Consider the following 22,241-nt stretch of genomic DNA (forward strand, 5'->3'; position numbering starts at 1 on the left):
ATACACTCATTTTAACACTTGATGAATTCATAATCCAGTGGCAAAGTGAAGGATTTAATTCCATCAAGTATTGATGAATCATATCTGGCTAAGAAGTAGCACTTAGGATATTTCACGTGTTGTTGTGAGAAGCTATAACTTGGGCCTAGTTAGTTATATGGGCCTTTAAGCAAGATGGGCTTTCAGCAACCCACTGAAATCCTTATAACACTCCTTTTACAGTTACTTCCTGAAACACCCTCAGTCTAATTAATAAAATATAAATCCATATATTAAAAATGACAATTTTCCCATGAAATTTTAGAAAACAATATTTCCTTTTAAATTGAATACAAATCCTAAAATACTTACTTTATCTTCAATTTTTTTCTTATAATATAATTTCTATCTTCAAAATCCTGAATTCTTATAATTTTCTCAAAAAACAATATTTTTCAAATGAAATATAGAATATAAAATACAAATTATGAAATGAGGTGGAAATAAAAATTTTGTTAAAAAGAATCATTTATCTAATTGTTTAGTTAAATTTTCATGAAATAATTTCTGTTAGCTTATTTACGTAATTTCAATTAAAAAGAGGATTTAAGAAAGATTTTGGGGGGTGTCAAACGGGTTACTCTTTTGGTATTTATTGATCTTTAAGCCCTCTAAGCCTTTTTTTCAATTAAAACTTTCATCAAATATTATTAGAAATATTTTCTCATTAGCTTCATTTTTCAATAAATTCTATTTAATTTCAAAATTATCTTTATTAAAAAATAAAAGTATAATTAAAATAAGAAAAAAAAAATTACATAAACCATAGCTGTCTTCCACCACCATTGTCATCGCCTTAAGCTACTGCACCATTAGTCCTTCATTGCCAATTGAACTTACACCTAGCATCCACCGGCCGAAACCCTCATTTATTTGATTTGATTTTAATTAGTTAGAGATTCAGCGAGATTTGATTTAAGTGATTTTAGCAAATTATTTAATTGCTTGATTTAGTTGGATAAATTGAGATTAAGAGCTAGATTGAAAAATTATAGTGCTATTAATCTTTTAAGAAATTACTGAAGTGTTTATAAGCGTAATGAATCTCATAGAATTGGTGTATGGGATGGATTTTTGTCATGTTTCTTTGCAGCATGACACATGCCGAGAGGCACAACCCATCAATTTGATTAATCATCCAATTAATAACGAGTTTCCAAACGAACAATTTCAACCAAATCTTCTAATTTCTTATTTTATTATGTTTAACTTTATGTATTCCTCTAAATGTGCAGTACATTAAATGTACAAAAAAATTTATAACAAAGTTTCTGTTATTTGTATTAACAGCTACTTTAGGAGGAGTGCTTTTATACAATTGTAAAATATTTAATTACTATCTCTATAACTTTAGAATATATCGATTTATGCTCCTACCTATTATCTTTATATACCAAGAAAGACGTAATGTGTAATGAGGCTACAATCCTAGGTGACATGCTATTAGGTCAATCAACAATGAGGGATGGCTAGGATTGTTAAAATTATTTTTGTTTTTCTCGTTCTAGTTACATTTTTATTTTTTAATAAAGAGAATTCTGGAACTAAATGGGTTAATGAAAAAGTGGGGGTTGGTGAGAAAATTTGAGGGAGTTAAATAGGTCCATTTTTTTGTGAGATAAATTTTGTGAATTTTATATTTTATATGTTATTTAAGTGTATGAATTCAAATAACTAATTGACACTCGGATTTTAAATATCCATTTATTGTAATCCATTCAAACTATTTTTTAGAAATAAATTATTTTTTTGTGAAAATTAAGAAATGGATGGTATTAAATTATGGGAGCAGGACATTAATAAAGAAGTTTTTTTTAAGAAAAAACGCTAATTACAAAGAGTAATGATTGATGTGTCAATTTTGTATTTTAATTCCAAATCTTTTCGTAAATGATGTGTTATTTATTACATGATTATTAATTTTTACGAGATTCAAGTGATTTAATTGTATTATCTCACTAATTAATTGACAAATGCTGGATAATTGTTTACAATAAAAAATTTTAGATGAATAACACTACTCATTTATGAGCATCAAAATTATATGATAAATTTTGATAATTATGTTTATAACTCGTAATTTACCGGACACCCAATAGTAACCGTAGTATCCCCCCCCCCCCCCCCCCCTCTTCCCCTCAAATAATGATTATAGTATATAAGTTATAACACCTCAATACTAAACAAACCTTTATGCGAGAAAAAAACATATGTTTTCTTAAAGTACATAATAAAGAAATTAATAACTAAAAACTAATAAATATGTGTTTATTGTAATAGAATTCATATAGCTTAGTAACTGTAAAACCTTCTTAAAAACAAACAGTAAAACTGTAATAAATTGATACCTCGATTTAATGAAGCGTTTTGTTAATCTAGACTTAGGACCAATGTTATTGGAGCAATTATCATAAATTATTAATGATGAATGTGGAACAAATTATAAAGTTAGTACAAACACATAATGTAACATCTAGCCAAAAGTTGTAGGTTACAACTCATGAAGCATTAAATTTAAGATGTAATTGGCTAGTATTTGACTACACGTATAGTCTTTTTTTTTTTTTTTACAAAAATCCATTAAAAATACTAATAAAAAAATAAATAATAAAAGAATTTGTTGAGAAAAAAATAATATGAAGACAATAACACTCTCGTAATTTAATAAAAATCCAATTATTTTAAAAATAATTAGATAGAGTTTTTTATGAGACAGACACCTGTTGCATTAAAAAAAAAAATTAACACAGACTCTGTCGCAAAGATGGAAGGTTCAAATAACTAATTTTTAAAATAATGGATTCTTTTGATTATTTCACCAATTTACGAGGGTGTCGCTGTATATTTACAGATAAAGAAACTCCATCTAAGGCAGCTAGTCAGCAACTGGCATTAGATGCAAAAGGGTCCAAAATCAAAGGGCAAATGCGGAAATAAGAAAAGTTCGGTATTGTGTTTACGCGTTCACGTAGTTGCGGGAAAAATAGCAAACGAAGGCAAGGTGAAAGAAAAGAAACAGAGAGAGAAAGTGAAGGAAAGAGAAAAGAAAAATAATAACGGGAAGGAAAATTGTTGCAGAAGAGAGTGTGTTCGGTTTGCTTTGGCTCCGTTCGGTTCGTTTGTTTCCTCCATTTGAAGTTTCGCCCGCCGTTTTAGCCGCTGCCTGCCTCCGCAACATCATTTCCATTTTTCTCATGACCGAAACGAAACGAAACGAAACGACAAGTAGGGGAATCATATAACACCACTGCCACGACGACGCCGTTTTACATTTTAAACGGCATCATTTGTAGAAATGAAAAAATCTTAAATGTAAAGATAGAGGAAAAAAGAAAGAGATGGAAAACGATTAAAGTTTGTGTTCCAGTTATCGACTCTCTTCACGCTTTGTTCAATTTCATGATTTTAAACGAGTGGCATTTGTTCTGTTGCTGAGGGAAATCTAGGGTGTTATTGGCGCAGCCGTTTAATCTGAATCTTCGTGAATAATGGTACGCATTTTCCGTCTCTGTTTTCGTTTCTTGCTATCGAAGTAAAAATGATAATGTTCGTGATCTTGTTCGTTTTTATGATTTTTGTGTAAGTTTTCATCTTTTTGGATCATTTTTGTTATTTTTCTGCCCAGTGTGTTTAATTTTACGTTATATTGAATTATTCTGGTGATTAATTTGCAAACTGTAGAAATTCAATGTGAGAAATTTTGCTGCATTTTACTATAGTGTGAAGGTAAAATTAGGGGATTTCACTTATAAATGGCATTGACACTGAAAGATACCGATGCTGAATTAACATTTTAATTTATTAATGTATAATAGATTTAGAGCTGGCAATGCTGATATATGTGGAGCTGATTTTCTATGTATGAGGAGGTGAACAAAGCTGGAGTTGTCCACCGTAAATTTTTTGTAGAACCAGAAACTTTAAGTCACTTTTTGTAATTGTGTATCCTTGAGCTGGATTACATCTGTCACTTTTTTTTTTTGGGTTGTTGTTATGTTAAGGGACATAGATATGGACTTCCATGTTTGTTTTGTGAAGTTTAATTAACACTTTTGCTGCTAGATTCACATTTCTTTTGCACGGCCGCACCTGGTTTCAAATGCTAATCCATTATATCTGGAGATGATACTGCTTTTTTAGGCTGATGTACTCTTAATTAAATTGCTTACTCAGGCTGCTCCAGTCGGTTTAGTGGTTGGGTCTATTGTTTGGACTGAGGATCCGGAGGAGGCTTGGATAGATGGGGAGGTTGAAGAAGTTAACGATGAAGATATCAAAATAGCCTGTACATCAGGAAAGACGGTGAGTGCTGCCTCTCAGTATTCTACACAAAGCTGTACACAATAGGACTAAGTATTTTCCTTAATGTTTCGAGAAACGTCTTTCTGTTCATAATATGAAAACACAGTGCTTACCCTGCACAGGCAATATCAGAGGAAGCACTATATTGACTGACAGAAGATCTTTTATCTATTTACTTAATTTTTTAACTGCTAGGTGAATCTTTTTTTTTTGGTTCAATGCTCTCATGTAGTTATATAGTTAGTTTATTATGACATTATTGGCTAATTTGGCTAAAATTTTTTACTGGAGTTGTTGAATTTTTAAATGCAGTATCGGTATTTCATTGAAACTAAAGTATAGTTGTCTGTATACACAGGTTTGTGTATGTATATGTGTCTGTTTATGTTTTTCTTCCTTTTCAGAAATAGAAGGTAAATTTATTAATTTACAAGCAACTTGCTAAATTGTCTTAGAGAATATCTGGAAATAATTTTTTTTTTCTTATAATGAACTTGTAGCAAGTAGGAAATCAGAAATGGTATCATTGATTGATTGCTTATTTTGGTTTGGATGACTTTAGAAAAGTTAATCTAAGGAGATGATGGTTCTAGAGTTCTAGTTGGACATGTGTAATAATGTACAGAGTTTCTCAGATATGAGGAAAGAAATGTTTTCTCAAAGGGTTGGTTGCTGAAAGAAAGGGTTCCAGTATGGAGATATTGAATTTGGAGGTCAAGTGAACTTGGATATACATGTGCCCTGGTAGGAGATTTTTTGCTCATGTCATATATAGAAAGGATGTTTATGATCATGTGGGATCTTATGTTAGAAGAACCTTTTCTCAACCATTGGTCTAAATCACTTTGTTCAGTCACAGGGATTTTGTTCATTGTTAGCAGTACTGATAATTATAACTCCCTTACTGTTAGTGGCCATTCGTACAAACTACTAGATAGGCCATGAAAGTAACCCTCTCCTGCTGTATCCAAACAGAGTTATGAATGGATTTTTTTTTTTGACCTTGAGGTTGCATGTTACCAAAACAAAGGTGTTATTTGTAAAACCAGTCGCAGAAAATCTTCTGAAAATGGACCTATAGGAAAGTCACTAAAACCTAAATGAAGCCAGGCTAATCAATGTTTGGCTACTTGAAGTTTTTCATTGATCTATTGGGTTTTGTCTTTTTCAACTAGTCGCCAATCATGATACTATAGGCTTTGCATCAAAGCTTATGTGCAGCCCATAAGTCAATTGATGCATCTAGATTTGACTATTTTTTTTCCAAATTAAAGATGGTTCACCCTTTGTGCTCTATTTCATATGAGAATCATCACATTTGTGTTGCTTGTTAGGAACTAACAAGGCTGGATATATAACCCTGCCCAGTGTTGGATTCTCATAGGTATTATGAGGTTCACGCTTCATACGGCTTGGGAAAGAAAAGAAAAAAAGAAAAAGAAAAAAGAAAACTAGAAAGTGAAAAATAGAACTCTTGATGATATTTGTCGTTTGGATGCGCAAGTTTGAAAATTTGATATGTAATGAAAGTGGATTTCACTTTGGGAGGTGATATTTCCTAGAACATGATGCTTGTACTGGCTTTATTCATATTATATTGTGCAGATACTTTTAAAAATTCCATCCCTGCATTAAAATTTTTTTATTTTCCTTGAGTGCTAACATAGCTTCTGGTTCATTGTATCTTTATGAAAATCTGGTGCCTGGTTCATTTTATTGTTCTATTTTACAAGTTATCAGTGGTTCCGATGAGGTTACTCTGATTTATACATTATTCATTTTTTAGGTTGTTGCAAAAGCCTCCAATGTCTACCCGAAGGATCCTGAATTTCCTCAATGTGGTGTGGATGATATGACAAAGCTGGCTTATCTTCATGAACCAGGGGTTCTACAGAATTTAAGATGTCGATATGATGTAAATGAAATATATGTGAGTATTAGTAGATGACTTTCATCTTCATCTTCTTTTGCTTGGTTCATATTTGGTACATTTTTAGCAACTGCTTGTCACTTTATCAATAATGGATGCATTTGTGTCCTTCTCGTGGCTTTAGATTTGGACATATGGTGCATTTGGCTAGCAGATATGTCTTTTTTTAAATAAAAAAAAATCTTGGTTGTTAAAGTATTTGGAGTTTTTCTCCTAGTTTTTGTTTATGCAACTATACTCATCTGTGGTGATTCCAGACTTACACTGGGAACATATTGATTGCTGTGAACCCTTTTCGAAAACTTCCCCATTTATATGATAATCATATGATGGAACAATACAAAGGAGCATCTCTTGGTGAGCTCAGTCCTCATCCTTTTGCTATTGCAGATTCTGCATACAGGTAATTCATCTTAAGTCTCTGTATCTTTGGGGTTTCGCATGTGCCTCACATGGATAGAATTTTGAAATACAGATTGATGATCAATGAGGGAATGAGCCAGTCCATTTTGGTGAGTGGGGAAAGTGGAGCTGGTAAAACTGAGAGTACAAAGATGCTTATGCAATATCTTGCCTATATGGGAGGAAGAACAGCAACTGAGAAACAGTCTGTGGAGCAGCAAGTCCTAGAGGTAGCAAATTTAATATATTTGTACTAGTGCAATTTGATGGTACATGAAGTAGATGTTTCTGTTGCTGCATACTGTAATGATCTAGTTTCTTATAGGGCAGTGAGCTTGCACATTTCATATGTCTTATTCCTTCTTTTTATTTTCAATTTCTATGCTTCTTTGTTTGGTAGTCCAATCCTGTTCTGGAAGCATTTGGCAATGCAAAGACACTCAGAAACAATAACTCAAGGTAGAAAGCTTACGGTTCCAGGATTTTTATTGCATGTTCTGCTTCATAGAAATTTTTTTTGGATTTAATGTCTGTAATTGCAGTCGATTTGGTAAGTTCGTGGAGCTTCAGTTTGATGAAAGGGGAAGGATTTCTGGGGCTGCCATTAGAACTTATCTTCTAGAACGTTCTCGTGTCTGTCAAGTTTCTGATCCTGAGAGAAATTATCATTGCTTTTACATGCTTTGTGCTGGACCAGCAGAGGTAAATCAATTGGCTATTGTTTATTATTTTTTTCTCTGGGATAAATTGAGTACTGTGTTGAAATATTTTTTTTGCTTGCAAATAACTTTCTCCAAATACAACTTTTCACAAGAATTCATCCTTTTTCTTAATTAACTCGCTATTGATGTAGCCTGATAAGTTTTGTGTTCCATGGGGCAGTCTTGCGTGACAGATTTCTAATTCCTATTGTGAAGGACACAATATGTTATAAATTCCACCTACTATTCCACCTACAGGGGTTCCTTGTTGTTGCATGCTCTTAGATTTCATAATAATCATGTTCACATCTTAAACAGTCCCTTTGGATTTTTTTTTTTAATTCAAGTCTATTTTTGGATTACTCATCAGGTATAAATTATTTTCATCTTTCTTACTCTTGACTCGCTTATTGCTAGTTTATAAAACAATCTTTTTCTGCAGGAAGAAAAAATTAGCTCTTCTCTTTGCTTTCTATTGGTGTGTCAAGTCTATCACTTTTGTTTATAGATGCAAATGAAAGAAGTTTACTTGATAAATTGAGAAATTACTTTAGACAGACTGCCTAAATCCCTATATGGCAAGGGTATTAGCATGTATGCTAGTAGAAGTGTCCTTGGTAGATGATATATCAGCACGTATGCAATTTTGATCCACAAGTCGTGAATTTCAAAATTGCATGCGTGATAGATGGATCACTAATCATGAATTTTGTTTTGAAATTTTGACCTACGTACTAGCTTAATAATTCATGGACTTGCTCTAGTGCTTCTACTAGAAACCAGACACACAATTATATGTTCACTATTATTAATGCAAGGACATGCCATGTGTAATTATATCCTCGTGTCTAGATCATAGGCTATTAGTCCTTGCTAGTGGAGACAATTTAAATTGATCTAATATGCCTTAGAAAAGTGAAGCCTCTGCCTGCGTTTTTGGCTTAATTCCAAGGGAGATCTTTTTTCTATTTTTTGTAATTAATTAATTTAAAGAAACAGAAATTGTCTTAGAGAAAAAATACTAAAAAATTTGGACAGGAAGTCCATGGGGTCAGCTAAATCTAAGCCAGCAGTTATTATATGTAAAACTTAAATTTGATGTCAAATTAGTTCTCTTATTGGTTTATCCAGATTGTTTGAATGCCTGATATCCATATTTTATTTTATTACTATGCTCACTGTCAGGATATTGAGAAGTACAAATTGGGAAATCCAAGAATGTTTCATTATCTTAATCAATCTAATTTTTATGAACTGGATGGAGTTGATGAGTCTAAGGAGTACGTTAAGACTAGAAAAGCTATGGAAGTTGTTGGTATCAATTCTGATGAGCAGGTAATTATCTGGTTATATGTTCACATGAATTATTCGCACAGAAATTCTCTACTAAAAGTCTCCTTCTCTTAGGATGCAATATTCAGGGTTGTTGCTGCAATACTCCATCTAGGAAACGTTGAGTTTGCGAAGGGAGAGGAAGCAGATTCTTCTGAACCCAAAGATGAAAAATCTCGATCTCATCTTAAAACAGCTGCTGAACTATTCATGTAGTACATGCATTTTCTAAATATTATTTTAACTATTGACATTACTATTTTTGATGTCTAAAGCTGTGAAAGGCAAATCCTTGATCTTCTACTCTGGTTTAGGTGTGATGAGAAGTCCCTTGAAGACTCCATGTGTAAACGTGTGATAATGACTCGTGATGAAAGCATAACAAAATGGCTTGATCCAGCCGCTGCAGCTCTTAATAGAGATGCTTTGGCCAAAATTGTTTATTCGAGATTATTTGATTGGTAAGCTTAACTGAATAAATTCATTAAGGAAAGCTTTTGTATTAGCTCATTACTCTATTTGGTTTGTTGTTAATGCCTTAAAGACTTGTTGCCCCAGGCTTGTCAACAAAATTAATAACACTATTGGTCAAGATCCTAATTCAAAAGTCCTGATTGGAGTTCTGGATATTTATGGATTTGAAAGTTTCAAGACAAACAGGTGCTTAACCGGTACGCTTTTGCTTTCATCATTCAAGAAGAAATTTTCTTGTGGTGAACTGCACTGAATTCCTGTGTTTTCTAGGATGATAATCCTTAACTAAGGAAATAAAATATTTAGTGGCAGTGCTGTCATTTGCGGTTGATTTGGGGATTCATGAAGCATTTGATTCTTTAACTCCTGCAAACTTCATGGAATTGAGGAATTATTGGGGGCTAGCTATTTGCTTATTTCTTGGGGCCAGCTTTCTGGATTTTTTTTGGATAATGATTACTACTATAGATATTTTTATACGTATCTCTCTTCATGTCAATACATAAATTTTGTTTCCAAGCTCTTAATGCAAATTACAGTTTCTGTTTACATAGTTCCCAATTTTGATTCTCAAATTCATTTATATGATGGTGATTGCTCTTCTGCAGTTTTGAGCAATTTTGTATCAATTTGACAAATGAAAAGCTGCAGCAACATTTTAACCAGGTTTAACTTGAGAAGTATTATGTGTTCTTTATCATTTCTAGAACTCATACACTGATTTTAACTGCACTCTGTTTACAGCATGTTTTCAAGATGGAGCAAGAAGAATATACGAGGGAAGAAATTGATTGGAGTTATATAGAGTTCATTGACAATCAGGATGTTCTTGATCTCATTGAAAAGGTGTGTGAATCTTCCTGCTGCCAAACATTCCATTTTAGATGTGTCTATTCGATTACATATCGATGCCAAATTAAGTGATCTAATTGATATACATTGGGCTGTTATAACTGCTATCCGAGAATCTATGCTAGAACCTGTCAATTTGAAGAATCAAAACCATTAACTTTAACTGAGATGTGGACTATTGAAATCTTTCATCATTTAGCTAGAAGATAGATTGCATGACCTTCAAATGAGCAGTTCATGTAGGCTTGACTACTCAATCTAATAAGTTGTATACGTTACTTTTACAACCCATTTACCAGCACTTCAAAAACGAAACTATTTAGACACCATGAGTTAGAATCATTAAATATTTTATTTTATTTTTATTTTTGTAGAATTGCAGTAACTCTGATAATTTCATATAACAAGGCCTTTTAATTCAAACGAAAGATTTTACTCAATATTTGTTAGTGGTAAATTATGACCTTGGCATTGACTTAATTGACATGCTAGAACTTGGTGGAAATGAAAAGTTCCAAATGCAACGAATTTCAGATTAGCAGATTTGGATTTGGTATATAATAGCTGTTTGTTTTGGGACATTGAATGTTTTATGATTAATTACTCTGGAGGCTTTTTGTGGTAAAGCAAAATCCAACAGTAAAGGAAGGCTTCTTCGTTAGTAAATATATGTTTTGATATTGGTTGCTTTTGATACATCTGGAATGTATATAAGAGAATGATTTGGCACAATAACTTTTTGTTGAAATAGTTATAAGTGGTTTACATGTGTTTTCCTGGTAATCTAATCTATTATCTTCTCTTATATATTAAGTTTTCTATATTAGTTCATAATCTAACTTTCCATTTATCTGGGATGTTTTCATTTCCCAAATCTTTTCTGTTGCTGTAAAGAAGGGCTTCATATGTTGAATGAAATACATTTTTCTGGCATCTTATTTACCTTTCTAACCTATATTTGATAATTTCAGAAACCCGGTGGCATAATTGCTCTTCTGGATGAAGCATGGTATGTATCTAATATGAAATAATGATACAATTACTTCTTCTCTTCGTACTCCATCTATTTTCTTTACTCTCTGAGAATCAAAGATTTTAATGTCGCTTGCTTGCTTATTATTTGTAGCATGTTTCCTCGATCAACACATGAGACATTTGCGCAAAAACTTTATCAGACCTTCAAGGACCATAAACGTTTCAGTAAACCAAAGTTATCACTCACTGACTTCACCATTTGTCACTATGCTGGTGATGTAAGTGTCTAGATTGTTTCAATTTCTTCAACAATATGCCAATTTCTCCGTCGTGCATACCAAGAAAATGGTGATTTCATGCCCCTTATTAATCAAAAGGATGGTTTCAGGTCACTTACCAGACTGAGCTTTTCCTAGATAAGAACAAAGATTATGTTGTTCCTGAGCATCAAGCTGTCCTTAGTGCTTCTGGATGCCCCTTTGTTTCCGGGTTATTCCCACCCTTAACTGAGGAATCCTCCAAATCATCAAAGTTCTCGTCAATAGGTTCTCGGTTTAAGGTTTGTCTTCATATGCATATATCTGATGCAAACCATTCCTTTTTCCTGCTTCATTCTTATTTTGTACTTAAATGCAGCAACAATTGCAAGCATTGCTTGAAACATTAAGTGCCACTGAGCCACACTACATTCGCTGTGTTAAGCCAAATAATGTACTTAAGCCATCAATCTTTGAGAATACGAATGTGTTGCAGCAACTTCGTTGTGGGGTAAGTTTGCCATTTTTGCGTTGCTGGTGCTGGTGCTGCTAGTGATTATGTTCTGCTTTATTATCATTTATCTACAATTTCAGGGTGTCTTGGAGGCAATTAGGATCAGTTGCGCTGGATATCCCACTAGAAAGATGTTTCATGAGTTTTTAAGTCGTTTTCGCATCCTGGCACCCAAGGTCTTTGATGGAAGGTAACATTATTTTTTTCAAATTTTGCAACATTATTTTCTTCCATATTTCTTGTTTCTCATTGGAAATGAGTTCTTTCAGCTGCGTTAAACATTATTAGACACTTACTTGTACATTGACAGCTGTGATGAGGTCACTGCTTGCAAAAGGCTTCTACAAAAAGTGAATCTTAAAGGATATCAGGTAAATCTCATGTTTCTATGCCCTTTTAAGAGTTATTTCATCTTATAGTTTTTACCATCGTTAATAACTGTTGGATGGTATGCATAAAATTATGCTACATTTCCTTTTCTGTGTGCGCATGGGCATCCAGTGGAACCTGTTTGTTTCTTGGTGCATATGTTTTGGGTTCTAATTGCAGTGCAATATTGTTGCTACAGCACATAATGTACTTTTTTTTCTCATATGGAATGATAAGTTTACCCTGACAGTATTACTGATTGTTTTCTGTTGCAGATTGGAAAAACAAAAGTGTTTCTTAGGGCTGGTCAGATGGCAGAACTAGATTCTCGTCGAACTCAGGTATTAGGACAATCAGCAATCATCATTCAGAGTAAAGTTCGCTCATATTTTGCTCATAAGCGGTTCAACTTGTTGAGGTGTGCTGCCATACAAATTCAAACCTTATGTAGAGGTAATAATTACATTTTGTGCTTCTTGATGGATTAGTTGCTTTGTATTCCCCAAGCTCATTTGACAGAAAAAGAAAAAGGAAAAGTAGAAAGTAAACAAAGAGGAAACAATTATAAAAGAACCAATGGTCCATGAATTTTACCTTCCCTACTGTGAAGAAACCCAAAATCTATAAAACTAATTTTCTTTTTCTTTTTTGAAATTAATACATTTTGGAGTCTACTGGGTTCTAGATACATACAGTTGAAGTCCAACTCAGAGGTCTGCCAAGTATTAGCTCTGAAACCTACTCCCACTAATATTCAGGAAGATATATCCAAATTTTTAGGATAGGGAATGAGATGATCCGCTGTGGGGGCTTGACAAGCCCAATGGCAAAAAACCGTGCAACTAAATCTCTGTATAAGTATACCCCTGAGCATGAGACAAAAGTAAAGGAAAACCCCCGAACAACAGAATTAATCCAAGACTATATCCCAAACAAGCTAGATGAAAAAGAATGAATAATCTTCAAAATCCCTAGAAATTGAAGCCCAAACAAAAGTAAAGAAACAAATCCTGTCCCATAGCCCATTGATATCTTCCTCCTTTCTCTCTAAAGATTACGGCAATTGCTTGCAAGAGTTTCCACAAGATATTTTGTAATCCATTAGATTATTTGATTAAAATTTTGCTGCACAACAGTTCGGATACATGTATAACTTACTGTTACATTTCCTCTTAATTGAATGCAGGACAAAATGGACGCTATCAATATGAAAGAATGAGAAGACAGGCTGCTAGTGTAAAAATTCAGAAATATTCACGCATGTGTCTGGCAAGGAAAGATTACCATAAATTGCGCTCTTCAGCCATTTCTATCCAAACAGGCTTGCGTGGTATGGCTGCTCATAATGATCTTCGACTTATGAAGCAGACAAAAGCTGCAATTGTTATCCAGGTAAGTTGAAAGCCTCATTCAATTAAAGGAAAAATAATTGATAATTCTTCTTTCTCCTTTTATGTACTCATATCTATGTTTATTTCTTTTGCTGTTTCTTGTACTCTATCTCCATTTATTTCTTTTGTCCATTTTGGTTATTAAAGTATGTGGAAAATTTGCTTACAAGAAACTTAGCAGTGTCAAAGTTGCTAGACGTGCTTTTCAGTTAAAAATTAGTGTTTACAGTAGATTGTCAGGAGCTTTTCAGTTAAAAATTAGTGTTTACAGTAGATTGTCAGGAGCAAGGAAACTTCTGATTTCTACCTTTTGAAGTTTCTATCGTCTTTTCTATTTTGGTGAGTAAAATACGTGGAAACTTGTTACCAGACATTTACAAGTGTGTCAAAGCTTCCTGGACAGGTTTTCCAGTCGAGGATAAATTAATGTTCACAATAAAATGTGATCGCTAAAAGCATTTATACTTTTTACGAGAACTTCTGTTGAAGTTTCCATCACCTTTGCTTTTACAGAGTCAATATCGACAGTACTTGGGCCGCTATCGTTACTTACAGATGAAGAAAGCAGCAATCGTTGTGCAATGTGCCTGGAGAGGAAAAGTTGCACGTGGAGAATTACGGAAGCTTAAAATGGTGATATCCTCATTCTTTTTTCGTTCATATTTCATTTTATGACTCAGTTTATGCTTGTAATTTTTGGAAAGAGCAGCTTGTCATAATTTTTTCTCTCGTTGTTGAAAGAGTCTTCATATCTGCTGATATTTTTGCGCAGATTCAAATTTCATATGGATATGGTATGACGTTAGGAGAAAATTTGAATGCTTGAATTATTAGACTTAATGACAGACTAGTTGCCATGCCAAAAACAGAAATATTTTCACCAATGCAAAGATGCAAATGAGCCTTGAATGTGGTTACCATAAATTAAACCGATAGAGGTAATCAACATAGTAACACAATCAAACTTGGCTTTAATAGGACGTTGTGGAAAAGCAGATAGGATGGTGTCGGTGAGAAATGAACATATCACCCTCAGAAATGAACGTATCGCCCTCAGCATCAGAGGCTTGGTCTGGTGTAACTTATAATGCAAAGATCAAGATGATTTTACATAAAATCTATATTGTTTCAATGCAATTTCCAATGTTTCAATCAATTTTGATTTCTACCAATTTTGATCAGTTTGGACACTTCATTGAAACTTTCAAGCTGGTCCAAATCAATTATCCCTGGTCCTTGTCTTTATATTTCTTGAAGTGATCATGTGTGAATATTTCATTTTGTCCTTCCTGTCTGTCCACAGGCTGCCAAGGAAACTGGTGCTCTCCAAGCTGCTAAAAGCAAATTGGAAAAAGAAGTTGAAGAACTCACCTGGCGCCTGCAGCTAGAGAAACGGATGAGGGTACAATTTTTATGGTTAAGTTTATACCGGTTATGATTTGATTCCAAAATGTTTCTATATAGCTGTCATTCTACTAATAATGCAATGCATGCTTCCTGCTGGAAATAATGAGTATATATTTTCTGGTTGGCTGCTGATGTGAGGTTTTAGTGGTGATTTTTGACTTTCAGATTTAACATTATTACAGGTGATTCATTTTTAAACTAGATGATGCACCAGCAAATTCCAGTGTTTAAGTTGCATATATGTTTTAAAAGTATCACATGTCACCTTTTGGCTTTTGTTCTTTTAAAGATCTCCGTTATCATTCATGATCCTCTACCTCTATTTCAAGTTGTCGTTTTCCAAATTTTCTTTGCCCTATCAAGGGGAAAAATTCTAGAACAATAACAAGAAGTGAATGGAGCTTCTTAGAAAAAATAAAATAAAATTAAGAAAAGGTTCTTTTGTTCTTTTAAAGATATCTATCAAAATCATGACCTTTACCTCTGTTTCAAGTTGTTATTTGCTAAATTTCACTAGCCTATCAAGGTGAAAAAATCAAGAGGAGTAACAAGTGAATGCATATTATATGTCTTGTTTTTATGCTCAATTATTTTTTAAAGCTCAAAAAGCCTTTTCTATTAGGAAAACAAAGAAGTTTAATAGCTATTTGTGTTTTTTTTTCTTATTGATGATCCAATTAATGCAGGCTGACTTGGAAGAAGCCAAAACACAAGAAAATGCAAAGTTGAAGTCTGCTTTACAAGAGATGCAACAACAATTCGAGGAAACCAAAACTCTATTAATCAAGGAACGCGAGGCTGCAAAGAAGACAACTGAAGCTCTACTTATCATGGAACGCGAGGCTGCAGAGAAGGAAGCTGTACAAGTCCCAGTCATTAGGGAGGTCCCAGTTATTGATCATGAAATGGTGAATAAGCTTACCGCTGAAAATGAAGAACTTAAGGTTGGTTCACAATTGTGGTTCTTCTGACTCAGACTTTTGTTTTTTTTTGTTGGTTAATAATGCATACTTGTGCTCTCGCTACCTGTTCTGCATTGATGCTTATTGATATTCGGCTGGCTGGGACACTTTGTAGGCTCTTGTAAGTTCACTAGAAAAGAAAATTGACGAAACAGAGAGAAAATTCGAAGAAACAAATAAACTTAGTGAAGAGCGATTGAAGGAAGCTTTGGAGGCAGAGTCGAAGATAATTGAGCTAAAGACTTGTATGCAGAGGTCAATGCAATGACTAGTCTTCTTTCAGAAGAATGTGTCCAGATAATTACATTTCTCCTTAATTAACTTGGGTTTATTGTTTTGGTTTGTATTATTTACTTGCACCTGTTTGCAGGCTTGAAGAAAAGCTTTCTGACATAGAAACTGAGGATCAAATTCTGCGGCATCAAGCATTATTCAATTCATCTTCCAGAAAAATGTCAGAACAGTTGTCAATGAAAACTCCGGTATTATGCCACAGATCATTTTTTCTCATTTAACTGTTTTCTTGTGTTGCAAATTTGGGAGTTTTGTCTGATCCTTTCTTGCGCACTTTTGCAGGCTCTACAAAATGGTCATCACGTAAGTGAAGAACAAACCCATTTTAGTCTACAATTTTATTTTTATGTCTCTGCATTTAGAGCCTTTGTCATATTTGATTCTAAGACGGCTTGCTCCTGCAGGAGCCACAAAGTGCCACAGCTGCAAAGAGTTTTGGCACGGAAGCTGATAGTCAATTGAGGAAATCCCAGATTGAACGGCAGCATGTATGTGCTTTACAGAAACAGAGAAAAATTGTCTTTACTTTCTGTTCATTTTCTTCTGTTTTCACTTGATGTTCAATCAGATTAAGGTGCCTCATCTGTTGTACAGGAGAATTTAGATGCTTTGCTGAAATGTGTGTCACAAGATCTTGGGTTCAGTCAAGAAAAACCTGTCGCAGCATTTACCATTTACAAATGTCTTCTCCACTGGGGATTATTTGAAGCAGAAAAAACTAGTGTATTTGACCGTCTCATTCAGTTGATTGGTTCTGCTATTGAGGTAATTGGATGAACTTTACACATATTTATTGATGGCTCATTTTCCTAGTTTTTTCAGTGCAGATGTTCCCAAAGTTTCTTTTATGGTAAATTGATGTGAACTGATTGTTTGGAAGAACTTCTAGCTAGCTATCTGTGATTTTAATCTTGTTTTGAACATAAAAATGAATATAACTTACTGACAGCATTTTCCTGTTTAAAAATCACTCTGGGGACTGAATGTACTCAAAGCACTGTTGAAACCAGGTATCCTAAAGGGAAAACTAGGAGAAGTCCTAGGTTTGGAGAAATTATTGGAAGGTTTACTGCTGGAGTGTTTTATTTTTCTCTTTCTCTCCAATCTTTCCCAAGTATAACGAATTTACATCCATTATGTTCGTTTTTAGCATCTACGGATTAAGTTTTCTTTTTAATTTTTATTTTTATAGCACTCTGGACTTCAATATCAAGAGAATTCTGGATATTTTGTAACTCTTTATAATAGCAGATGCTCTTCTGTGTTATTTATAGAGTACTTTGCTAGCGTGCTTACATTTGATGTGTTTTTCTGTTCTTTATTGATGCATTAGTGGTTCCAACAAATTGGAACCTGGTTTTGATCCCTTTAAACAATTTTGTTTTTGCTTCTTATAGAAAATGTGATATCAAAATGTGCCTGTTGTATGCGTTGCAGAATCCGGATAGCAATGATCATATGGCTTATTGGCTTTCCAATGCATCTACCTTGTTGTTCTTGCTTCAATGTAGTTTAAAAGCCAGTGGCGCAGCTGGATCATCACAGCGGAAACCTCCTCAACCAACTTCATTTTTTGGGAGGATGACCCAAGTAATTACATATTCACGCACTTATATTTTCGTTATACAGTTTGTGCATGAATATGGTGAATGTTTAGTTAGTCTATGCTTTGTGCATGAATATGATGAATGTTTAGTTAATCTATGTCAGACACTTATATACTTTTCAATGTCTTGTAATGTTTCTCAGGGCTTTCGTTCTTCTTCTGCCAGCCTTTCAGTTGATGTAGTGCGCCAGGTTGAGGCCAAGTATCCAGCATTGCTTTTTAAGCAGCAGCTGACAGCATATGTGGAAACATTTTATGGCATCATACGAGACAATTTGAAGAAGGATTTGTCACCACATCTTTCTTCTTGTATACAGGTGAAATAAGCCCTCAGTTTTCTATCATTTGATTTTTCCAGCATGGTTACTGTTTCATTATTGTTTTCTTGTATCCAGGTAAAGTGACTATTTCAATGTTTGATTTCTCTGACATTTTATAACTATAAATTTGTATATGCAACATAGTGGTGAGTCCGTTTTCCATATCAAAAGACACATTAATTCACGACAAATTTGGTTTAAAGCTAGGAAAGTACAAAATCGAATGATTTGATGTTTATCAGTTGAAAGTGAAGTCTGTTCGTTCCATGCCAGAGGATGATGCCAGCTTGGTTGGCTGGATTGTTGTGCCAAAGATCAGGCTGTGTCTTGCCTGACATTGTTAGTGATTTTCTGGTCATGCAAAAATAATGTATTGGATAACACTACAAAAGGATGTGAGATTATGGGGTGGAAATTTCATTTTTGATTGAATGCTCTTATTCTTGAGACTGTTGCCTTTTTCTTCCAGAAATGAAACCAATTTATATTACAATAATGTGTGTTTCAAAATATTTAGGCACCAAGGATGTCGAACGGAAATGCAATAAAATCACCAGCAAGTTCACGTGGCAGTAGTCCTAAATCTAGTCCATGGAACAGCATTATTGACATCCTTAATGGGCTGCTGAGATCACTGAAAGAAAACTTTGTATGAGACTTTTCTTGTCTCAAAATCAAACTCAGTCATGATGCTTTTTTTTTTTTAATTTACTGTTTTCTGCATGTTCAACTTACGGTTAGCCTTGTTTCAGGTTCCCCGTGTTCTTATTCAGAGAATCTTTACTCAAATATTCTCATATATTAATGTACAGCTCTTTAATAGGTAATTTGTTCAATCTTTGGTAAACTCTTTTTGTTAAAGTTATTTGCCTCCATGGTGAACTTCACTTGATGTTTTTGTCTCTTGTACAGCCTTCTTCTTCGTCGAGAATGCTGCACATTCAGCAATGGGGAGTATGTGAAGCAGGGGTTAGCTGAATTAGAACTTTGGTGCGGTGAAGCGAAAGAGGAGGTACTCTGATTTTGTGACAAGTGCTAGAGGAATGTTACATGTTTTCAGCATCCGAACTATCCCTCCAAACATGAATTGCCTCCATAGAAAATTTTGATTTTCCACCATCCACATCTTAATTCCATGACAAGGTGTCAAATATTGTTTGCCTGACTGTCCGTCTTGTTGCAGTATGCAGGTTCTTCTTGGGATGAACTCAAACACACGAGGCAGGCCGTTGGATTCTTGGTATGTTACTTGTGTGAGAAAATGTAAATATGGTAGCTTTACATTCCTTTCATGCTTTGTGAATGCTTTGGTATGTCATTCTTTATGATTTTTGTTTCCTTTTTGTCTGAATTGGGAGAAAAGGTAGTATTAGAGAGACTGAATTGTCATTTTGCTTGAACTTTGTGAGTTCTGGTACACTGGCTTCTTGCTTTTGGTTCCCTATCCAACCAATGAGGGATCTGAGGAAATGACCTCTCAATCAATTGGACTTTGATACAATGTTTAGTTACAACTTGACCTAAATTTTATTTTAGCACTTTTGGAGATATATCTGTAGAAATATGATTCGGTTATTACTAGTGACAGTTTCTCAAATGACGGCAATTTTAATCTTTCTGGCTCTTTTTTTTCCCCCTTATTTTGTAGAATTTCTATGATAGTTGAACCAATTTTTATTTTTTTTCAGGTTATACATCAAAAGACTAGAATATCGTATGATGAAATTACAAATGACCTCTGCCCTGTAAGTCTCTCTCTCTCTTTCTCGGTGTGTGGGTTCCAGGATGAAGAACAAAGCATTGTAGACCAAATATGTTTTTTTTTTTTTTTGAATTAGTAGACCAAATATCTTTGAGAACAAGTGTTCCAGCATTGTAGAAGTAATTTATGATTCAATTGTAAAAATAAGTAAGCAACTTGTAACAACTATTGCATGAGTCTACAATTGAATTATCAATTCTTGGAACAACAAATCCAGTATGAAGAATTTCTTATGTAAACTTGGAGTTTCCACATAATTGGATGTGCCAGTATTTCCTCGTACTTTTGAGAGAATTATGCTTTTGGTGACAATTTATAGTATTATTGTGTTTAACATGATAAAAGTAAAGTTTATACATATAGTTAATTCTCTTATTGGTGCTTGCTGTCTACAGGTCTTGAGTGTTCAACAGCTGTATAGAGTATGTACACTGTACTGGGATGATGACTACAACACACAAAGCGTATCTCCAGATGTAAGGAAAAATCATTAATTCGAAAGCCTTTTGAAACAACTTGGAATGTGCATGACTATTAATGCACTTCACTTGGCCTTTGGACAGGTTACATCTAGCATGAAAATTCTAATGACAGATGACTCCAATGAGGATGATAGTAACTCCTTTTTGTTAGATGACAATTCCAGGTTGACGACCAAAATGAAAGCAAATGCGTTCCATGTCGTCTGAAATATGACTAGCTCTAACCTCCTACTAATTATGCCTTTTTAATAAATGCAGCATTCCTTTCTCAGTTGACGATCTATCTAGTACCTTTCAAGAGAAAGATTTTTCAGATGTAAAGCCTGCAGCAGAACTTCTTGAGAATCCTGCCTTCCAATTTTTAGAGGAGTAAGGCCAACATTTTTCTCACTACATGAAGTATCAGGTTTTGCCAAGATCAGATGGAAATTACAACTTTGAGTCATGCCGCACTGTAAATCCACCCTCATTTTTCTTTTTTCCTTTCAGCTAGGTATGTTTTTCTTCACGGTAACATCCATTGCCCTGGATGTAACATTATTCCTCTAATTTAAGTAAGCTGTATAATCTCATTAGGTTGGTTCTGTTAGCTGTAAGGGGCAAAGGATGGTTTATACGACTCAAGTGGCCTTTTTGTTTTTTGATATCCTTCTTTTTTTTTTTTTTTGGTCACTTGGGTTAGCATTCTTTGTAGGAATGATAGGAAGGAAAATGTAGGATGATAGGGGTAGCTTTTCTTATGAGTACTTCTTCAGTTCAGCCTCAAAATGTCTTATTGTACAAAGTAACAGAATAATTTTGTTGTTGGATTTTCTTGTTTTGTAAACCACTTTCACATTCGTAAAGCAAAATATAACAGGTTGGTGTTGTTAGAGATTGGACAGGGAATGAAAACACAAGGGTTTTATGGGGGTAAATGTTAGCTTCTTGTTTGACACCACTTGTCAGGGGGCTGAGTTTTTGTCATCAATCTAAAAGACTACTGTGGTAGGTGATAAGTTCAAGATCAATCCATACTCTATCCTATGTGATGCCGAATATTGTTTGATCTCTCCTATGCTTTGTTTGAAAATCATTTGGAGTTAAATGATATTGAAATATTAGTGTCTTTTCTTTTTTGGCTTGATGCATTATCTTTGAAAGAAGCCAGTGTCGGGGCTGTGCTGCAAGGACTCTGATTATTTGTACGATGAACTTTTATTTTTCTTTTTCAACATTGCAACAGTTTTTATCCTGAATCCTGAGCGAATCTTTGGCCATACATATTTGACTGAGATTTGTGAAACTCTATGGCTTCAATTCCACTCACATTTTACCTGCAGGATACTTGTTCCCATGTTCTCATCTGTCACATAAGACAATTTGGATAGTTCAAACTCCACAATCATTATCTTAGACCAACAAATGCATTATGCAATATTAATAAACAAATCCAAGAATCATGCTCTATTTGAACGTTCGGGTCTGAAGACTGAACCGACTTTATCCAACAGTTGATTAAAATCCATCTGAAAATAATCTGTGTCGGTTGAATATGATGATATGATCATTACATAAATCTTTGACATTGATTACTGTTAGATTTGAAAGAATTGGGCATCAGACTAGGTATGGTTGCTGAAGCTTGGAAGTAGGAGCTTGTAAATGATTTGAGTAAAGACTAGAAACAGCAGCACATGGTGGTAATTTTAGTTGCATTTTTTTTCCACATTAAAACAGTTGTTGACCGTTTTCTTGAATGAATTCATGTGGTCACATGGTGTTGCCCTGTTTGTCATTGAGCCCACATTTGACTGAAGAGTGAAGAATAATATTTCAGTTATTACCGTTGGAAGTTAGTTGCTTGTTATAAATTTATAATATTGTCATA

General features: G+C 34.1%; 1 protein-coding gene across 2 annotated transcripts; it reads left to right on the forward strand.

Moving 5' to 3' along the window:
- Positions 1-3,369: 3,369 nt before the first annotated feature.
- Positions 3,370-21,245, forward strand: LOC18031621 (myosin-6). Of its 2 annotated transcripts, XM_024179674.1 has the most exons (39): positions 3,370-3,530; positions 4,213-4,341; positions 6,128-6,271; positions 6,529-6,674; positions 6,747-6,903; positions 7,074-7,132; positions 7,216-7,375; positions 8,560-8,709; positions 8,782-8,918; positions 9,021-9,167; positions 9,265-9,366; positions 9,789-9,846; positions 9,925-10,026; positions 11,004-11,041; positions 11,159-11,285; positions 11,396-11,566; positions 11,644-11,775; positions 11,859-11,968; positions 12,089-12,149; positions 12,423-12,600; positions 13,334-13,539; positions 14,052-14,171; positions 14,842-14,940; positions 15,632-15,889; positions 16,023-16,162; positions 16,278-16,389; positions 16,484-16,504; positions 16,606-16,689; positions 16,796-16,966; positions 17,639-17,791; positions 17,951-18,124; positions 18,645-18,776; positions 18,880-18,950; positions 19,040-19,139; positions 19,311-19,367; positions 19,816-19,872; positions 20,285-20,365; positions 20,453-20,535; positions 20,630-21,245. In XM_024179674.1, exons 1-39 carry the CDS (start codon positions 3,528-3,530, stop codon positions 20,742-20,744), a joined length of 4,545 nt encoding a protein of 1,514 aa, XP_024035442.1. In that variant the 5' UTR covers positions 3,370-3,527; the 3' UTR covers positions 20,745-21,245. The 2 variants fall into 2 exon arrangements, with proteins under 2 accessions (XP_024035442.1, XP_024035446.1); XM_024179678.1 differs by lacking the exon at positions 9,265-9,366.
- The last annotated feature ends 996 nt before the right edge of the window (positions 21,246-22,241 follow it).

The sequence above is a fragment of the Citrus clementina genome, unplaced genomic scaffold (genome assembly GCF_000493195.1).
Source record: "Citrus clementina cultivar Clemenules unplaced genomic scaffold, Citrus_clementina_v1.0 scaffold_9, whole genome shotgun sequence".
NCBI classification, from domain to species: Eukaryota; Viridiplantae; Streptophyta; class Magnoliopsida; order Sapindales; family Rutaceae; genus Citrus; species Citrus x clementina.

Excerpts from the sequence above, each read along its gene's own strand:
- LOC18031621 (XM_024179674.1), top strand. Across the intron at positions 4,342-6,127 it reads CCTGTACATCAGGAAAGACG|GTTGTTGCAAAAGCCTCCAA; the intron begins GTGAGTGCTGCC and ends TTCATTTTTTAG. Across the intron at positions 16,967-17,638 it reads TGATTGGTTCTGCTATTGAG|AATCCGGATAGCAATGATCA; the intron begins GTAATTGGATGA and ends TATGCGTTGCAG.